The sequence below is a fragment of the Cavia porcellus genome, unplaced genomic scaffold (genome assembly GCF_034190915.1).
Source record: "Cavia porcellus strain 051 isolate PalLab524CR breed Dunkin Hartley unplaced genomic scaffold, mCavPor4.1 scaffold_1, whole genome shotgun sequence".
NCBI lineage: Eukaryota > Metazoa > Chordata > Mammalia > Rodentia > Caviidae > Cavia > Cavia porcellus.
In genome coordinates this window covers 45,438,165-45,458,718 of record NW_026947484.1, presented here as the reverse complement: position 1 = coordinate 45,458,718, position 20,554 = coordinate 45,438,165, and the positions used below count along the sequence as shown (strand labels likewise).

Below are 20,554 nucleotides of genomic sequence, written 5' to 3'. Positions count from 1 at the left end.
AGGCCGGGGATTTAGCTCAGTGGCATAAGTGCCTGCCTTGTAATCACTAGGTCGTGAGTTCAGTCCCCGGTATTAAAAACAAAAGACCCAGGCTGGGGATTTAGCTCAGTGGCATAAGCGCCTGCCTTGCAAGCAGGCAGTCCTGAGTTCAATCCCTGGTGCCGATTAAAAAAAAAAAAACAAAAAGACCTTGGCCTTTGGTGCTAATTTTGAGGCTGCTGATAAGAGTGTGGCCAGCCTGTTAGACAGGCATGCAAGCTGCCTGCCTTAGCTGCTTCTGTCCTTATCACTCTCATCGGCTGAGCCCAGCTAACTCTGAGCCAGTCAACTTTTACACAAATCCAGATATTGGTTCCCTGGCATTGTCCAAATTCTCAAGTCTTATGTGCTCTCACGCCTCAGACTGTGAGGAAACCATAGTGAATTTATTTGGTTAGCCTTACTCTGATGCCTGTTTTGTGGCCAGTGTGGGGGTAAAATTCATTTTAAAAGGACTGCAAAATGTAATATGTTTGCACCCTTAACCCATTTCCAGCAGTTTATCCCATCAAAACCATTAGACAAAAACATAGAGATGTGGCATTTAACAAACATCATTTCCTTTAGGGTTTCAGTAGTAGACAATTAAGTTATGTCTGTAATTAAAACATTACATAGCCAGTAAAAATAATTAAATCTATATGTAGTCATCTGAAAAAAGTCTACAACATATTGTCAAATGAAAAATGTTATAAAACAGTAGGTATAATTTGATATAATTGAAGTATTTAATGCAATTACAAATATTTACATATATAAGCACAGAACAATATGGCAGCTTCTGGGAAGTCATACCAAACTTTTTACATTTGTTAAGTAAATGGCTGCTGTAAGGATATATACTAAAATATGAACCATGGGCATCTTTTTGTGGTGAGATTTTGGATGGTTTTCATTATATATATATAAAATGTCTCATTATATATATATATATATATATATATATTGTCTTCTAATTAACCTCTATTACAATCAAAAGTAGTTAAGAGCCAGGGATGTATCTCAGTGGTAGAGCTCATAGCATGCAAAGGTCTCAAGTTCTATTCCAAGCACCGCCAAAAACACAGAAAACATTTCAGTGCATATTTAAGGGTTGTGAAATGCAGAGTCCCTAGTGGCTGAGAGTGGTCCTTTCAAACTGAAACTGACTGCTCAGTCTCTGATGGAAGTTCCGCCTGTCCCTTGCACTTGTAGTCTGTCTCCTAGCTCGTCCCAGGGCAGACTTCCCCTTCCTGACCGCCTCCCCCTCTGCAGGGGTAGCCTTAGGAAGAGTGGGTCAAGCTGGAGCTGAAAGGCAGGAATGACACCTGGGAGGTGGGAGGTGACCCCGCTGGCTCCCTTGTGCCCTGGACATTCCCAGTTCTGCACCAAATATCCCTCAGCAGTTTCCTGTTCGATTGTCTACTGGGGAAGCTTCCAAAATGGCCTTGGTTTCATGAATGTAGAAAGCTTCCCATAGATTCCTGAGGTTGTCCTTCGGGAGATTTCCTGTTGACAGAAACACAGGAAGACAGCAGCGTGGAGCCTGAGCAGGCTGAACATCTGTGCCCCAGGCCCTGTGCCGGTCACAGCCCTTCCAGGGAGGGTGGGAAACGGCCCTGCCCCGGGGCCGCCTCATCCCAAGCACTGCTGAGACAGCAAGCCCACATTAGCCTTGTCACATCAGCCCCTACTGGTGTCACAGTCAACACACAGCAAGAGCAGGAGGACTGTGTCACCTGCAGGAGTCAGAGTGAGATGACATCATCAAGACCAAGGACAGGATTGCTTTAGGATGTCTTCCTCCTACTGAATGGGGGAACTCCAAACCTGAGAGTCTTGTCTCCTATCAGCAATCAGTAAGGGCCTCCTCCCAGTCTGAGTTAGCAGCTGGCCCAAGCACTGGCCTGACCCCCGGGGCTGGCTCACGCTGCCACCTTGACGATCACAGCACCCCAGCTCCATGACTGTGCAGCGTGGCAGCCTGCTGGCTCTCCTCTGCTCCGGAGTTGCCTCTGTGAAGGCGCTCTCTCTAACGGGCCTGTCTGTCTGTCTGCCTGACCTCGGGCAGCGCTGCTCTCATTTCTACTGCTACTCACGATGGCCTCCAGCAAGGGACTGCGGGCAAGATCACCTTCAATGGCCCAGGGGAGGTTGGCGAACGCAGCTCTGGGGGCTCCTTGTACACCATGGCTGGCTGGGGAGGGAGAGGGTGGTGTGGGAGGAGACAGCAGTGTTTGTGCAGAAATCCGAGGAGCGTCTGTTTACCTGGGTGAGGGAAAAGGTCTCATCTGAGGTTCCCTTTACATCAATGTCAGCAAATGCAAAATTCAAACCCCCTTTCTGTATTCTCAGGAAAGGCAAGTTGTATTGCACTGCAAGTGTTTTTTATTTGTTTTTTCTTCTCTCATTAGTAATTACTGATAATTGGCTGCCTTCTTCGGGAATTGAAGGGAGTGGTTAGGAGGAGAATGGGGAAGAGTCTGGAGGCGAGGAGAGAAGAGCTTGTGACAGAGGCCTGAGGTCCTTATGCAAGGCAGTGTAGGCAGGGGTGGAGGTGGCCAGGGAGATGCTTTACCCAAGAGAAACAGCACTTCAGGTAACCTGAATTTGAATACATGATGTAAATTAAAAACCCCTCTTCTTTTCAACAGGAACCTCTTGAGTTAAAATTTCCAAATATCTCCTATCCTGCCCTGGGACTCTTAAAGGTAAAATCCTGGCTTCCAACAGACTGGAAAGCACGGCCCTGGAGAACCTAAATGACTTATATCAACCCACAAAATGAAGTTCTTCTTTCAAAATTCTTCTCCTTCAAGAAGCATACATATTTTCTGTTTTTAAAATGGACCACCTGGGTCAGGATATATAGCTAGGCGGCATAGCACCTGCCTGGCAAGCACAAGATCCTGAGTTCAATTCCTGGTACCAAAAATAGATAATAAAATAAAATAAAATGAGCCACCTTCTATTATAATAACAATATCTGTAAGTACATATCACATTAAGTAAACCTAACACAGTGTTTGAAACCTAACTATATATAAAACAAATTTCTAGGAGGTGGTGTTTATTTTAAAAGGATCCTCAGCTTCAAAAAATGCATAGCCGTAGGATCCTTTAAATAGCTGAGTTCCTAGCACATTTGCAGTACATTTTATTTTATAGGTACATGTTTAGAGATGTAGCTGTTATATAAAGTCAGCATTGCGCCAGTTAAAATACTTGCACGTTGTAGTCCGTGCCCTCCACATTTCAAGAATTATTTAATACATTACATACAGGTACAAAAAAATCGAGGCGGTATGGAGTGGTGAAATTTATCTGTCTAGGTGTGAACCTCATGGCCTCTTTAGTGCACAGAAAACAGTTAAGAACGGTATTACATAAGAGCGTATGTATTACCTCTCCCCTTACACACCTACCCATCCATGCTTGTGATGGAGAGGATAGTTCTAGAAAGACCCACACACACACATAGTTGATTCTACAAGGGACCCAGAAGACCTAGAGTGGCAGACTTTGCTGTAGGAACCTTATCTATATCATATGTGAATATTATTTTAAAATAAAAACGCTAGTTTTTCCCAAATACCAGAAAGTGACCAAGACAGCTAAATGGATTATTCCAAAATCCTATCCTCCTCTCCAGTGGTGGAGCACCAGCTGCTTCAAGACCAGAACAGAGTGGAGAAAACCATTTTTTTTTTTTTTTTGGTCACTACTTCTGGATAGTATTTGTTTATTAATCATGTGGTTCCCATTAGGAGACTGTGGGAGGAATTGAATTCGTGACTGTGCTTCCATTACTTTTTCCTTTGTGTTCCCAGCTGAAGAGTTTAGTTTTTCACAAGTACCATGTGTATGGTATTTGTTAATTTAGCTGCATCCAAGTAGACATGGTTACTAGAGGCTGGGAAGAGCGAGAGAAGGCGTATAAAGAATACCAAAATAGATGTTATTTTAGGACTTATGGAGGCTGAGGCAGGAGGATCTCAAATACAAGTCTTTTTTGAGCAACTTAGTAAGAGCTTTTCTCAAAGTAAGAACTAAAGAAAGGGCCGGGGATTTAGCTCAGTGGCATAAGGGCCTGCCTGGCAAGCGTGAGGTGGTGAGTTCAATCCCCGGTACAAAAAAAAAGCAAAACAACAACAACAACAAAAACATTTATAAAAGAACTAAAGAAAAAGGAATAGAGGTGTAGTTCAGTGGCAGAGGGCCCCTGAGTTCAATCCCTTAATACCAGAACAAAAGAAAATAGAAATACAGTTAGATTTGAGGAGTAATTTCCAGTGTTCTACAGCACAATCGGGTGACTACAGTTGACAACAATTTATTACATTTTATAAAGAACCAGAAGACTCAGAAGTTTTCTCAAAGAAATGGTAAATGTTTTAAGGCAATGAAAATGCCATTATCTTGATTTGATCATTGTACATACTGTATACGTATATTGAATTATCTCATTGTACACTATTTATGTTGTAGTATTATTATATATCTATTGAAACGATTTTTCTTGAGATGGGGTCTTGCTATGAAGTTCAGGCTGGCATTGAGCTCACTGTGTAGCCCAGGCTGGCCTCGAATTCACTGTGATCCTCCTGCCTCAGCCTCCCCAGTGCTGGGATTACAGGTGTGTGTCACCACGCCCAGCTGAAACAATTTAAAAATAATTACAAGGATTAGGAGTGAGCACAGAGGATAGAGTCCTGGGATGCAAGAGGTCTTGGTTCCATCTTCAGCGCTGCCAAAATAAAAATATAAAGAAAGAAAAATCGTGGCATTTAGTCCTTCAGATAACGAAAAAATACGAGTAGTAAACCAGTAGAGTTCTGAAGAAGGATGAAGAAACCTCCTTTTCTTGCAGGGTTGCCTGCACATGGACCCTGGCGAGAGACTGACCTGCGAACAGCTGTTGCGGCACCCGTATTTTGACAGCATCAGAGAAGTGAGAGGGCTGACAAAAGAACCTGACAAACCAACAAGGAAGGCCCTGAGACAGAGCCAAAAACACCTGCCCAGGGTAAAGACTGTGGCTTGCTTGACAGAAACAACCAAGGTTTCGCTTTCAAATGATTTCATGCCTGCAACCCAGTAGAGGGCTGGAGCCTAGCCTGGAGGTGGGGTGGGGGTCAGGGCCCATGGTCTCCAACCAAGAGCCCCAGAGACGTCGAAGGCCCCTTCCTCCTGGAATCGTTTCCCGTGCCACCCGGGGGCCAGGGTTTCTGCTATGCACAAGCTCGGGTCTCAGCCAGGTACAGCTGTGAGTCCCGCTGAACATGTTTCTTGCACTTGGGAAAGTGCAGCTGGATCTGTCTGGGCTGCAGTCTGCCGTGGTGTTTACCTTCAGTATTAACATTCAAGATTTATCCAAATAGGAGCTCCTTGCCTTCCTGACCCTCCGAGCCCCAGCACTTGCAGCAGTGTTGGCAGGATGCGCAGTGAGCCTGAGCAGCAGCCACGGTGCACCTGGCCTCCCTGACCTTGTCTTGTGGGAGGCGGGAGCTGCAGTGATCTAGAACAGACCACACAACCTCAGGAGCCACAGTTCAGAGGGGCTGGCTGCTCCTTGTCGCTTTGAATCTGCCTGCATGTACTGTTTGTGAACACTGAATTATCTCGCCTGAGTCTTGATCTTTGCAGCCTTTGTAGCCCAGAACAGTGAAGGTGTCAGGGGCACGTGTTAAGTTTGGAGAAAGGAGAGGGGGAGAGTTTATTAGAAATAGGTGCTGCAGGACCTCCAGGGCCCTGAGGGAGACCACAGTCACAAAATTAGGAATGTTTTCATTTTATCCTCTGTCATACGTGATCTCGATAGTGAAACGGGCCAGAAACACACTCCCACTGCCCTTGACCCCAGTTATTCCTATCTCACTGTTTGAGCCCAAGAGCAAAGAGATGCTGGAAACAGCTGTGCTCGAAAGACTAGGGGAGCATCACTGTCCGGGCGATTGCTTTTTAATCATGATTGTTTGATTTAAAAGTACTAAAAATAACCCTCTTTTCAGAGACCTAATGTCATGTAGTAACTTATGAACAGTAAGGTTGTGTTCTTCTTATTTGATACTGACAATCAATACAAGTGTTTTCTGGGTGCTCAAGGCAGACTGTTTTGTGCTCCTATCCCTGTACTGGGAAGTGAACCCTGTAAGTGTTGGACCACTGAGCCTGAACAGCTTTGCCTTTTAAACCAAGGGAATAAATGGGCAAATTACTAGGTCCTGTGGGCATCAGTGTTCTCTGCTGTGGGGCAGGACAATGGCTGCGTGATTCCTGAGGCGTAGCAAGCGCCCAGCTCCTTAAGTCTATGCCTTTTCTCAGTAATGTGAACGTTGCAGATTTCCAGTTTCATTTTCTCTAAATTCTCTTTAATGTTTGCGTTTTAATATAAAGTAAACCTTTATTTCAAGAAAAAGTAGACATCAAATTGAAACACTTCTCTTTTCAGATTCTGGATTTTGTGCAAAAAAAAGTTTCTGTGCTAAAAAGTTACTTCATTGCCTCTTTTGTAATGTATTCTGAATAATGAAAACAGTGTGTGGCAGGTTGTTGAGCCTGATTCTGTGTTTTGTGTTCTCAGCTGCAGTACCTACCTCAGCTAACGAGCAGCACCATCTTTCCCGCTTTGGAGAATAAGAAGCAGTACTGTCATGTCAAGAAATTTAACTACCGCTTCCCAAACATTTAAAGAGTTAAGAGATTGATTATAAAGGAAGAGTTGATCAGTAACTTGAAGAAAATGAATCTCAAACATTTGATTGAAAACAGTTACGGTGGTTGAAAGCATAACTGGGAGGCTACTTGGCAAGATGTGAAGGGAAATTCCAGCAAACAGTTTTGTCTTCCACGCCTGGTGCTGGGGTCCAGAATAGAAAGGAAAGACCCATTTGGAATCTCACTTGTAATTTTGTTTATCAAAGCAGCTGAGCTATGGGTAGAAAATAAACTGCATCGACTGCCCGTACCTCTGGCAAAGTCAGATAATGTTACAAAGATTGATGCTTCCGTTGTACGCTGTGCCACATGTGAATAATGGATCCCACACTACCCAGATGTGGTCACCTTGAGTCCTGTCCCTTGCCTTTCAGGTTGTTTCAACATCATCTCGAAGGGAGTCTTACTTCTTGAAATCGAAATGTTTAAAATGCCACTTCCTGCTTACTCAATCTCTTGATCTTTTTAAATTTTAAAACTTTTTTTTAGAGTATCTAAATTGTTCAGCCATATTTAAACTCATACTGATTATCATAAAGACTTTATAAGATGTTTAATAGTTGATGTTTATGAGTTTGGTACATACATTTTTGTTTTCACCTTTAGTAAACGATGCACCTTAGTCATTCTTGCATGCAAGACGTATTTACTGTACTCATCTACCCTTGTTTACCCAGTTCTTCTTGTGAATGATGGCATGAAGCTTGGCTGCTGACCAAAGCGCTCAGGGTAGAACAAGACCTACAGGCTTCACAGGTCCTGAACCTGTCAGCTGGAAAATAATTAGGCCTTCGTTCTCTCCAGCTCGGCCTCAGACATGCAGACAGATCTATAGGTAGCACTGTGTGTACTGATGTGGGTTTGATAGGAACGGGCTGGCCACTTTTACCGGAGTCATGAAAGGTGTTAGGTTGTTAGCTGACATGTTCCCTGAACACCTTTCCCTACTACGGTGTTGGTGTGGATATGTGCATGTGTCCTTGCTGACACACATGTGGGTACATGCAATCTCAACACCTAATACAGCTAATAAGAGCAAATGATTAGTGTTGACGATTCCTAGCTTTGGACAGGGAGATTTGAAGTAATTTTGATTTGGTCTACTGCTCCTAAACAAAAAGCTTTTTTCTTGGTACCAGGGATGGAACTCATGCTTGCAAGGCAGGTGCTTTGTGCTGCTGAGCTAACCCCCAAACCACAGAAAGCCTTTCTGTGCTTGCTCCCTGCACACAGGGCCATGTGAAGCCCCACCCCTTCCTTACAGCTCAATTCATTTCTGGTTGCCAAACTGTTCTCAGCCTGGCTGTTCTCAGCCGTGGTTCTCCAAGCTGCGTTTCATTGGCTCTTCCACACATTTCTTCTGCACGCTCACCGTCTTCCTGTGTTAATTTTCTTTGTGACAGCACTTGACCCCATTCACTTACTGCTAACTTGTCCACTGGATTCTGTCATCTCAGTAACTGGCTCCCGCAGCCATATTCTAAGGCTTCCTCACGGGTGTAGCATAGATCTGATAGTGGTAAAATAACAGTCCCAGGATTACTCAATTTCTGGTCTACAGCCTTGATTCGAGTGACGTGGAAGGATATCCAACTCCTGTGTTGTCTTTCTTGTCTCTCTCGGTCCATGAAAATGTATTTGACGAAGGCAGATGACTGTAACTGCCTGATTCATCTAATAGTTTCACAGAAAAACCATCCAGAGTAGAAAAGTAGCTCCAAGCCGGGTGCGGTGACACACACCTGTCGTCCCTGCACTCCGGGGGCTGAGGCAGGAGGATCATTGCAAGTTTGAGTTCAGTCTGGGCTACACAGTGAGCTGAAGGCCAGCTTGAACTGCATAGTGAGACCCTGTCTCAAAGAAACGAAAAGAAAAAGTAGTTCCAGACTAAATCGTAAAGAATCAGTTGTCTCACCACACACTAATAAAACTAATGTGAAAAAAGGCTCTTTTTTCTCTAATGAATTCTATTAAATTTATGCTTGAACTTAATTTAACCATGTCACTTTTTGGTTCAGCACAGAACCACCACTATATACCTGAATCTGTTTGACATCCTTTTTATATACCATTTTGATTTTCAATGACAATTGTAATTCTGTTAGTAAACTGTGTATTATTTATGCTATGTTATTTACATAAGGAGGTTCATTTCATTTCCCTTACAAAATATGGGTGAATGTCTCCCTATATGCTTAGTTCTAAATGTCACTCAAATTCATTTCTTTGCTTACAGATATATCATATAAAAAGTTTATTTTACATTCATTTCCAGTAAAGTTTATATTGACTAGTTTAATGTTAAAACCAAATATACAGAAATCCACAAATAAATCAGCACACAACCAACAATAATGGAATCAGAACTATTTGACGTAGGTAAAAATAAAGACTTATTTTTATCTATTTATGTCATGCTTCATTGCTATTTTCTAGACATAAATTGAGTTTTATGTCTAGTTTTATGTTTATTTATACTTGCATTTAATGTCCCTTCAGCTCATAGGAGGCAGCACCCAAGGTATTTGAGGGAAGAAAAATTAGTGTCTATTGATACATTAAAATTTTACTTAAAGCAAATTTTTGGTCTGTTGTTGTTTTGAGACAGGTACTTACTATGTAGTTCAGGCTGGCCTTGAACTCCTGGAGATCCTCCTGTTTCAGCCCCTCCAGTGCTGGGATTACAGGCATGTGCCATCACATCCAGCTTTAAACTATTAATTGGAGAAAACACCTAAGTGAAGCCTGGTGTTGTTTAAGATTGCTACCTTTGTTCTCCTGCAATCAGCAAACTCTGAATTGAGCCAAGATGCACGTGCAATTTTAATCGAACACTTGCCTAAGCTAATCACATAGGCAAGTTAACCAGTGAATATTCTGGGAAAACTTACGTAGCACCAAACACACAGTCACGCAACACCCTGAGACGTGTGCAAACCTAGGAAGCAATGTGCAATGCACACGTGGACAACCACTGACCACTGCATAATCCACCCATCAATGAATCTGTAATGCATAATTGTGCATTTGTAGTAACATGCTTCTGTAACTCTACAGTCACAAGAAAGTGTAACCAAAGTTGTGAAAATACAATAAAGAGTATTTGTGTTGGGCCAGGGATTTAGCTCAGTGGTATAAGCACCTGCCTGGCAAGCATGAGGTTGCAAATTTGATCCCCAGAACAACAACAACAAAATATTTGTGTTGCACAGTGAATTCATTTTAGAGAACTCTGTCAATATCTACATCAAGAAATAACAATATATAGCTGTTTTAAATGAATGCATTAGACTTAAAATACCACCTAGTTTGCATTTTTCTTAAAATGATTTAATTACATAATTTCTCACTTCCAACTTAGTAACATTAGCGAGTTATGTCTGAACATTTATTTTTTCCACATGAAAGTTATTTTTTGTGCTTCTAAAATGCCATGATATGACACTGTTATGGTTCTACTGATGATTATATATTTGTTATCTTTTAGGGCCAACAATTCCAAATAATCCTTCATACTGAAATAAAACACTATTATTTTACTTCAGTTGTAATTCTAGTTCAAGAGAAGGCAGTGTTGTCTTAAAAACTTGGACAATATTTTCTTTTTCTCTTACTCCAGGAAGATCACTTAACAACAAATACTTGAGGTTTCTGCAAAGAAAGAAAGAAAAAGTCACCTCAGTTTGCCCTTTATTGTCACAGATTTAAAAATTAATTCATCTGGGCCAGGTGGTTCATTCCTGTAATCTGAGCTACTCTGAAGGCTGAAGCAGAAGGACTGCAAGTTTGAAGCCAACTGGGCAGCTTAGTGCAGAGGCCCCGGGTTCAAATCTCAGTAATGAAAACAGAAACCCAAAACTCTATTCAGTAACTTTTAGGAAAAATTATATACAGAATTATATACAGATACAGGTATTTATATCACCCTTATATCTTTGAAGGGACTTTTACAGCAGTTGTCTTAGAGTGCTACTTTAAATGGAATGAAATGCTAGGAACTAAGATTTTAAAAATTATAATTTTGCTTAATCACATCAATATTTCTAGCTGAATCTTTTTAAATTATACACATATGTAAGGTAGTACATATCTCCTTTGCATGTGAAATATGAAATTTGAATCTTACCCAAAAAAAGGGAAGAAAGTGGGAAAGTTCTTAAAAATGCTCAAGTTTCTATTAGAAGAAGGAGTTTTGAAGCTCCAGTGTATGTAAGGAGATGAACAATCTAATATTTTGGGGACCTAATATTTAAAATTTCTCAAACTTCCTCTGATACTGAGGTGTTGGCAGATCATTACCTATTTACGCAGAACTACATTAGCTAGGTTTAGAATCGGAATGACAGAATATCTAAAATAGGGATTTCACAAAACACAATCTTTCGTCGTCTTCCTAATGACTCCCAATCCTGCAATTTTAGAACTAGGCATTCCTTGCCTGTCTTGTTTCTCGGCATTTGGGATGGGGCACTAGCTCCAGGCAAGCTAATGAATGGCACAGTGTGTAGGTGGCAGGAAGGGATGTGGGGCAGCTTTCCTAAACTGATAGGCGGGTGTTTTCCGAAATTAAAGTGGCAGGCAGTGTCCTGGGCTCGAGACAGGCGGGTGACTGCTTTAAGACTTCCCCTGCCCCCCAAAGCAATGTACTTACAATGTTAAGTGCTAATCGGTACGTACCAAATGTCATGAGGATACTGAACACCTGGGAAAATGGGTTCAAAAGATGGAGAGGAAGCACGATAGCTAATGCTTTTTGAGGGCTTATTGCGGCAAGCACCACAAATGCTGCTTTATGTAGATTTAATGATTTAAAAGATGTCCCTTAAAAATGCAATAAAACTTGAGTGTCAAGTGTTATGCTTGATCACTCTGAAGTATCATAAATGAGAGCATGGTCATTTTCTTGAAATGTATTTTTCAGACCTGAAAAAGGACACCACTCCTCATGTGTTTTAAACCCTGATAATTCACCTGTCATTACCAAGTTTCCCTTTGGGCTTCGACCACCTACCTTAAGTGACGCAAAGCAACGATGCCCTTGTCTGTGACATTCCCACAGGAAATTATTTCCATTTCCAACAGGCTTTTCTGTAATTTTTCAAGTTGGCTAATCCTCAACAAACAGTCATCCTCAATATAATGGCACTTGCATAATTTTATTTTTTCAACATGTTCTAGGCCTTCTGTGGGGGGAAAGGATAAAGTTTAATAATCTGCTTTGCCATTAAGATGACTGTCCCAGTTTACCAGGGCTGTCCTGGCTTTGGAAATGGAAATTCTGCTCACCCTACTAACCGCCCAAAGTATTCACTGCACAGTCAGTCAGCCAGTCAGTCACCGAGCAGTCAGATGCCATGTGCTGGTGGAAAGAAATGCCCCCCCAAGCAAAAATTACAGGGATAGAATGTCTTCCATTATTGAGCAGCAATTTTAAAACGCTAACTTGCCAAAGCTTTGAACTTTACGCCAATAAAGGAATGTAGAAATAAGCTTAGTAAGGGAAGAAAGGTGTTTATAACACCTAAACATTAAAAATAAATACCAAACACGGGAAAAAAAGCAAACTTGATTATACTGCACAGGCAAAAAGGACCTACCAACAACCATAATCACGAGATAACTACAAAGCAATGGTCATGCCAATCGCCTGCATTTCCTATAAGCAAATGACAGGGTAGTTACCCATGTGATCAAATCCAATGTTCATGATGCAAGAGTCTGTGGCATCGATCGCTTGAATCTTATATTTGTCCAGGGGGCCTGTCGGGAGTTGGTTGTAGTCCTTCTGCCACCTCTCCTGGCCATGGTAACGGACTGTGGCCCCGCAACGCAGCAGCCACTCAGATGCCGCCCTGTCCGGGCCAACAGCCCTGATGCGCTCATAATCCACTCTGCAGGCAAGAGAAGAGCAGCAGGTCCCTTTCACTGTGGTCACTGGCTTTGGAACTGTAGTTGCTACCATGAACACAAAACAGCGACAAGCTCTCACTGGTGTATTAATGAGATCCACGCAAATGCAAAGGACTGTAGCTCTACCTGCTAAGTTTTTGTTTTTGTCTCTGGGTAATGTTGGTCAGGTAACATTTTTTTTTTTTTTTAAGAAAAAAGCATTTTTGGTGGTGATGGGGATCAACCCCAGGGTCTCATACATGCTAGGCAAATGTTCTACCACTGAGCTATACCCCCAGTCCTGAAGATTATCATTACTATTATCTGAAATGGTACTGGGGATTGAACTTGGGGACTTTTCACTGAGCTATGCCCCCAGTCCTCCTCATTCCATTTTTCTTTTTAATTTTGAGACAGGGTCTTGCTAAGTCATTAAGTTAGCCAGGCTAGCTCAAACTTGTGATCCTCCTGCCTTAGCCCTTCCAAGTGAATATTATAGGACTGCACCCCACGCCCAGCTTCTAGGGTATATTATTTTTATGAGTTCATCAAGGAGACAGGAGTCTTCATTGGTTTATATGCAGCACAGTGCCAGACACCAGACATACCTAGTAATAAAGAGTGAATGAATGTCTACTTAGCTAGCTTTTTTGTTAATGATAAAGGGTTGAAGAGGGATGGGCCAGGGATATAGCTCATGGCACAGCGCCTGCTCAGCAAGCACAAGGTCCTGAGTTCAATCTCTAGTATCACAAAAAAATGGGAGGCAGGGGCTAATTTTGGGCCCATTTTCAAATTTATCCCCTTAAGTGATATTTATTAATTTCTACATATGCTTTTTTCTCTAGTTACCAATCATGACATCATATTAAGCAATGAGAAAGTTAGTTACAGTTTTAAAATAGTATTTCTAAGCATGCCACCCACTCATTTTTAAAAACTTGAATTTGCAGGGGCTGAGGATATAGCTCAGGGGCACAAGTGCCTGCCTGGCAAGTGCAAGGTTATGAGTTCAATCCCCGGTACCCAAAACTTGAGTTTTTGATAGTAGTCAAAACCCTAAAGACATTCCTTAAGAAGCGATAGAATAAAATATTTTGAAATTACTAAGTTTTTCTGATCACAAAATAGTGTTCATTTTTAAAAACCAGAAGGTATCAAAACAACAGATAAAAATCACTAAGATACTGCAACCACAGTTAATATTTTGTAGTCTATTCTTCTGATTCCTTTCGCCAAGTTTGCATGTTTTATCTATAAAAAGGATCATTCTGTATACATTGTTAATTTTTTTTCTGAAATATAAGAAATATGGGCTGGAGATGTAGCTCAGCCAGGTAAGAGTGTGGTCATGAGTTCAATCCCCGGTACCCAAAGGGGGAAAAAATAAAATATTTTTTATTTTAAAATAAAAAAATAAGCAAACCTGCCTTTGGGTGCTCAGCTAGCTATAATCACCCCACACTGCTTTATTTTGGTTAGAGTAACTTACTTATTAAACACTGCATTCAGCCAGCCCCAGAAGTATCTGGAATCACATGACCAAGGGAGTCTCTTTAAGCTGAATAACTGCTGGGAAATTTTTCCAAACAGCATCATTAGATCTAGGCACACAAAACAATACTCATGTTAGATCATCAGCTGGCAGCCAGAGACTACTACATGTAGTGACTTACTCCACGACTTCATGGTCAATGCTGCTGTGTAAGAAAGCTGTTGATTTATTTGCCACTCAATAATTACTGAGCAAGTCCCTCCTGTCTCGAGTTCTTGGTTTTTCTGTTTGTCTTTTTCTTGCAAAAGTTGAGGGCTTGGACTTAGTGTCTAAATCCTGCCAGCCACAGGTCCCATTGTCCAAACCCCAAAAGGAGTCCCACCGTTGCCACCTAGTGTCTGTTCAGACAGTGTTACTAACAATACACATTTGCTCAAACTGGTTGCACTCCCAATGTTTACAGTATCAAAATAACAAACTGCAATCACTTAGGAAGAAACACACTGAGATATGTACATCCGGGAAGGGAGCGGAGTCATGAACGTTCAACTTATGCTATAGGTCTACTGGTGATACGGCTGCTCGTAGGGTCACCAGATCAGAACAAAGAACTGCAGAGGCAGCTGGGAAAGACTGGCCAAGTTACTCCACCTCTCGGATCCTGGGTTTTCTCCCTTATTTTTTCAAATGATTCCCAGCTGTGAAAAATCTATATGCATGAGCGGAGAAAGTGATTTTTAGATTAGGTCTGAATATGACTTACCTCAATTCAAATTTCTCTAGTAGCATGTTAGGTATGTGCAGGGGAGCAAAAGTAAATGAAACATCATCTGTGCCTTCGGGAACTAACAATTTAATGCAGGACAGAGTTTCCCGAGACAAGTTGTCAAATAGTTAAATGACAGGATGATAAAGAGTTAAAATAAGGACAGAGAGGATTTCAACAGACTAAGATGCCAGGAAACGTTATGCTAGGTTATTAGCCAAGGCAGGAAAATCTGAGGCAAAGTGTACCTAAGTTTGGTTAGCAGACAGGAGTCATGAGAAGACACAGGCAAGGGGCCTTGCACATCCTGCCAAGGAATTTGGATGTTTTTCTGAAGGCACTTGGGAGTCACTGAGGTTTTAGAACAGAGTATTGGCATTGTTGCTGCTGTGCTTCAGGAAACGAACTCAGACGGCTGCATCAGGGTCAAGCCAGGAATGGTGGTAGGAAGCTTGTGTGAGCCCAGGAATTTGAGGCTGGCCTGAGTGACACAGTAAGATCACGCGGTTTAAAAAGTTGAGGGTCACCAGAGAGAGACAGAAACAGCCAACGAGGGAATAAAAGCCTTCAACTCCATGTGGCCACAGGAAAGGGCATAGTCACAGAAAGGCAGGAATGACATTATAGAGTCTGTGCTGCTCAGAAGTGAGATGTCGGGGAAAGGCCAGAGGAGTTGAAGGTATGTTTCGGTGCTGGATCACAGGTAGGATAGCAGCGTTGCTAACAGAAATCAACATCAGGAGATCAGGGTTGTTGGGTCACTTGTGTGTGTGTGTGTTTGTCTTTTGGTTTTTCAGTTTCTAAATATAAAATGCTATTATCTCCTAAATGGAAAAAAATTCATTAGACTCAAGAGTCACAAAGTGTTAAGAGCTGGAAGAAACTCAGATCACCTCAGACTAAGCTTCTCATTTAGACATGAGGAAATTGAATCTCTGACACCCTAAATCTCTCTGGAACAAGGTGGGGCATTAATACGTGCATGTGTTTGAAGGCACGTGTTCAGGGTCTCATAGCTAATAGGCGCCAGTGCTGAAACTTGGACCCACTTCTCTCCTGCAGCCCAGGGTCCTTTTCTCAATCACTGGATGATTCTAGAACTCACCAGAAAGAAGACAACTAAAACGATGCCTGAGAGAGAACCACTTAAGGGCTGAGGAAGTGACTGAGGGTTGAGGCATCGAGCAAGCCTGGGCACAGACCCGGGAATCGCTTGCTGTGCTTCACCTTTGCCTTCTTTCCCCATCTGCCCTCCCCTCCTCCCCCCAGTGCTGGGGATGTGATAAACACTCTGCCACCAAACTAACCAGCCCCCTCCCTGTCCCCTTTCCATCACCACCGTTTTTGTTACTGCACACTTCGGTCGTGCCACCTCCTCTCATGGTCTCAACCCTTTTCAGCTCTCTGCTGTGGCTCTCCCCACCTACACTCACCTGTCATAACTCCGTTGGTTGCCAACCTTACTTGCAAATCCCGGCTTCTCCCAGCTTCTATTCAGTGGTTCCCTTTATTTACCCGACCCCAACCCTGTCTGTGGAAATCTTAACCAACCTCCAACACTTACTCAGAATTCATGTCTGTCTATTCATATTCACTTAATAAACGTTTACTGACTATCTGCTCTAACTAGTGCAAAAGAAACAGTGGAAAGCTAAAACCATTACAGAGGAGAAAAAGATATAAATAAAAATCTGGTTCCTGTCCTCCAGTTTAATGAAGAAGACAGATGACATGTAAACAGAGGAATAATATCCAAAGTGACATCTTATTAGACTTGTGAACATGTGCCTAAGTGATGCCTAACAGAGCCTAGAAAAGGAAGGGAAGCTTCCCATCAAATGTCTTAAAATATGACTTAAGACTTCTAAATTGTAAAAAAAAAGTGCTTGAAGCAAATGGAAGTACAAAGATCACATGTTACTCATTTCCATTTTTCTTGTATAATGCAAAAGCTTAATAAATATGTGTTAATAGTCTTCAGTGGTGGGGCTGGGGATTTAGCTCAGCAGCATAAGCACCTGCCTTGCAAGCAGGCGATTGTGAGTTCGATCCCCGGTACCGATAAAAAGAAAAAAAGAAATAGTCTTCAATGGTTGGCATATATCCATGGGTAAACGTCAAGTCAGAGAAAAATGTTATTAAGCAAATGAAATAGCACTGTCTTTTTGTTTGTTAGTTTGTACTGGGAATTCAATTCAGGATCTTGTGATGCCAGGCAGATGCTCATGCCACTGAGCTATAACTCAGCAAATAACATTGTTTTGAAAACCAAATTCTTCCCCACTTGTTTCATTTTGGCCCATTTTATAATTCAATTTAAATGGAAAGCCAAATTCAGCTCAGTCATGATCTCTAAAGCCCTAGATATTATATTTAAAATAAAACATTAAATCTACATTTGGCAATAAAATTAAAAATAGCAGGTTTTCACATTCTCAACAGATTTAGGAAATGAACTATTGAGTCTAAGCCCCTAATCCTGGGAATGCTTTCCACAAGGAATGAGGAGACCTCTAGTGGTGACTTATGAATTTGGCTCTAATAAAGGAAGAGAAAGCAATTAAATTTGAAAATAACCATTACTAAATATCTGGTGCCATAAATAATCTAGAAATTCAAATTATGGAAGAAAAAAAAACCTCATCAGGCTTATTATTAGAAATTGATTTAGATTTGTGTTTCTAAAAGCTGCCATTATGTTTATGACTTAGATAAGGCTGGATCTCTAATGTATTACTCAAAATAAGATATATTTAGAGTCATCTGAGCAGGCTTGAATTTTTTACAAGTGAGAGTTATGAAAGTTATATATTAAATGCAATAATGGAGTGGGCTATTCAAAGTGTGCCTAAGTCAGCAAAGACTGAACAAGTTCTTGAACTAGTGTGGCGATAAGAGGTGGGGGCACCAGAATAAGGGAAGTTCTTCCCTAATTACAATCTATCCCATCATAAAATCCCTCACTGCTGTTTCTACATCTCATTCTTCAGGTATGTAGACTCATCAAGTGAAACAGATCAACAGAACAATTCATTAGGGATTGGAACCTAAGTTCCTAAAAAGTCACTCTTAGGCCATCAAATGGCACTCATTGAACTAACTTCTAGGTTCTGGCCTACACTGGAAGAAGGTGAACCTGAGTTCTCAACCAAGGAGAATCGTGTCAGGAATACAGATGCCTCTTCCCACAGACATTGCAGGGCATATAAAATGCAACACAAACTCTTGATTTAAATTACTTAATTCAAACAAACCATTGTACAAGCCTTGGGAGGAGAGTGGGCAATGGCACAAAATTTTACAAAGAGTTCATGTGGCACAAAATTTTACAAAGAGTTCATGCAATGAGTTTGTTCTTTCACCCTTGCTAACTAAGAAATATATGCTCAAAATTACATATCAATTCAAAAAGATACGATGGGCTCATATGGCCCACAATACTCTGATCACAGACCCTGACAGTATAATTTTGCATTCAATTTACCATCAAATTAACTGTATCTTGTGCACATTTAAAAACCTTTATAATATGCTTGTCAAAATGGCTGAAATAAACCTTTAGTGACAAAACCTAATGCTGGCAACAATGAGGAAACTGGATCAAACATTGCTGGTAGGTATGCAAAACAATTCAGCCACTCTGGAAAGGTTTGGTATTTTCTTTCAAAATTAAACATGAGCTTACCAGATGACCCAGTAATTGGACCCTTGAACACTTAGAGAAAGAACATGTCCACACAAAAAGATATACGCTAAAGTTAAAATAGCTTTATTTATGATATCTAAAAGCTGAAAGAATTTGAATGGTTTTTAATGAATGGATGGTTAAACATACATTTATGATTATGAAATGCTACCCAGAAATAAAAAGAAACGAACTACTGATACATACAGCTTAAATGAGTTTCAAGTGCAAAAGACCAATAGTTAAGAATTACTGTAAAATTGGGGGTTGGGGGTTTAGCTCAGCGGCATAAGCGCCTGCCTTGAAAGCAGGCAGTCGTGAGTTCGATCCCCGGTACCGATAAAAAGGAAAAAGACAAAAAAAAAAAAAAAAAAAAGAATTACTGTAAAATTACATAACCTTAAAATGATAATTTTAGAAAGGAAGAGAAGATTGGTGGGAGGATTACAGGGGAAGTTTGGTTGTGACAGGGCTAGAGGGATTCTTGTGATGGAACAGTACTACATCTTAATGGTGAGGGTGGATACAAGATAATAATTTACAGAACTAAATGCAAACACGGCAATATAAAATGGAAATCTGAGTAAGTCTGTGTCAATGTCAGTTGCCTGGGCTCTATAGTTTTACAAGATGTTATCCCTAGGGGAGATGGACAAAAGGTACACAGAAACTCTATGATTTCTTACAACTGTATGGGAGTCTACAGTTATGTCAACCCAAAACAGTGAATTTTAAAAACAACCATTTTTAGCCAGGCATGATGTCCCACACCTGTAATCCCAGCACTATGGGAACCTGATTGAGGCAAGATGATTGCAAGCCTGAATCCAGCGTGGGCAATTTAGCAATTTAGGGAGACCCTGTTTAAAAAAAACAAAACAAAACAAAATACTGGGATATAGCTCAGTAAGGCGGCCTTGGGTTCAGTCCCTGGTATGCGCGCGCGTGTATGCGTACGTGTGTCTCAAAAAACAAAAACCATTTTTTTCAGTGTGATGGAACAGCAGGTAATATTCTACCCCTCCCCACATAGTAAAACAGAAATACATACTAGTGTTTGTAGTAAAGACAATTCAAACTGTCATTTACCTAACTCTTCACTGTGATCAACTTCTGAAGGGCTCTATCTGGTGTAACGGGGCCAGTTCACAGAGGAGGGTCTAAGAGGCGACAAATGACAGGAATCAAGATTCAAAAAGACAAAGTTCTACCAGCAGTACAGTTTTATCATTCTAATTTAGTTCTTCAGCTGTGTTGATCCTAAATATTAAAAACCGCCACCAAGCAAATGGTTCCGGTATTAGGTTGGCATCGCGACAAGAGCCATGTAATCTGTTAACAGCTATAAGGTCCTTCAGAGATGACACTGCCCACCACCTTCATCTGACAGGTAAGCAATCTAGGGAAGAGCCTGCACAGGTCGCCGAGCGTTCGGAGCCCGGAAGGCATATTAAAACTGAATCTCGACCCCGTGCTTAAGAAAACACCCCAGGTTGCTAAGTGACGGCCGAGACTACGCTGTCAAGTTCATCCAGAACCCAGTGCGCGGTTTGGACTAGCAGGCGCTCGATATTTACAACATGAATCAATAACTGATCGAAGGGCACCGCCCGGAGCCCCATCGGGAGAAGCCGCGGCTGACACCGCAAAAGCGCGGGGCGGGGCCGTGCGGACCGGGAGGCCGCGGCCCACCGGAGAGGGCGATTTCACCGAAAGAGCCCAGACGTTCTCGCGACCCCAGTGCGCTCGGCGGTGAAAGTCTCAACCACGCCAGATTTTCAATCAGCCCAGCTCTAACAGAGTGGGAACGGGCAGAGCATAACCACAACCCTAGTTCCGCCCCGCGAGGGGACCAACCTTCCCTACTCACGGCGTCGCCGGGAGCGAGCGTCCGTGCGTCCCCGCGTCGACGACGCTACGGCCTGCCCTTCGCCCTCCGCCGCGTGCGCCCATTGGGCACTGGCGCCACTCCCACGTGGGGCGA

The 20,554-nt window shown here is 41.9% G+C and overlaps 2 protein-coding genes across 10 annotated transcripts in view; one reads left to right on the top strand and one right to left on the bottom strand.

Moving 5' to 3' along the window:
* Positions 1-11,619, top strand: part of Cdkl1 (cyclin dependent kinase like 1) — a 57,197-nt gene extending 45,578 nt beyond the window's left edge. Inside the window, exons 7-9 of one of the 2 annotated variants that reach the window (XM_023565911.2) lie at positions 2,673-2,729; positions 4,889-5,080; positions 6,602-11,619. In XM_023565911.2, coding sequence (XP_023421679.1) covers positions 2,673-2,729; positions 4,889-5,080; positions 6,602-6,709 — 357 coding nt within the window. In that variant the 3' untranslated portion in view covers positions 6,710-11,619. The remainder of the gene's footprint in view (positions 1-2,672; positions 2,730-4,888; positions 5,081-6,601) is intronic. The other variant, XM_003471811.5, reaches the window with a different exon arrangement.
* On the bottom strand, positions 10,044-20,526 carry Dmac2l (distal membrane arm assembly component 2 like). 8 transcript variants are annotated; one of them, XM_063247352.1, is made up of 6 exons: positions 20,441-20,526; positions 19,660-19,730; positions 14,117-14,228; positions 12,418-12,690; positions 11,747-11,918; positions 10,044-10,386 (listed from the first exon to the last, which is right to left on the bottom strand). In XM_063247352.1, the coding sequence occupies exons 3-6, from the start codon at positions 14,130-14,132 to the stop codon at positions 10,272-10,274; spliced, it is 576 nt and encodes a 191-aa protein (XP_063103422.1). In that variant the 5' UTR covers positions 14,133-14,228; positions 19,660-19,730; positions 20,441-20,526; the 3' UTR covers positions 10,044-10,271. The 8 variants fall into 8 exon arrangements, with proteins under 8 accessions (XP_063103422.1, XP_005004588.1, XP_063103420.1 ...); XM_005004531.4 differs by having other exon boundaries at positions 12,418-12,626; XM_063247350.1 differs by having other exon boundaries at positions 20,428-20,516.
* Between the last annotated feature and the right edge of the window lie 28 nt (positions 20,527-20,554).

Bases quoted from the DNA above. Each gene is read 5' to 3' on its own strand.
- Dmac2l (XM_005004531.4), bottom strand. From the start codon at position 14,223: ATGATGCTGTTTGGAAAAATTTCCCAGCAGTTATTCAGCTTAAAGAGA. The intron at 12,627-14,116 runs GTAAGTTACTCT...TCTTGCCTGCAG, and splicing joins CTGAATGCAGTGTTTAATAA to AGTGGATTATGAGCGCATCA. The intron at 10,387-11,746 runs GTAGGTGGTCGA...CTTTCTTTGCAG, and splicing joins GTTGCTTTGCGTCACTTAAG to AAACCTCAAGTATTTGTTGT.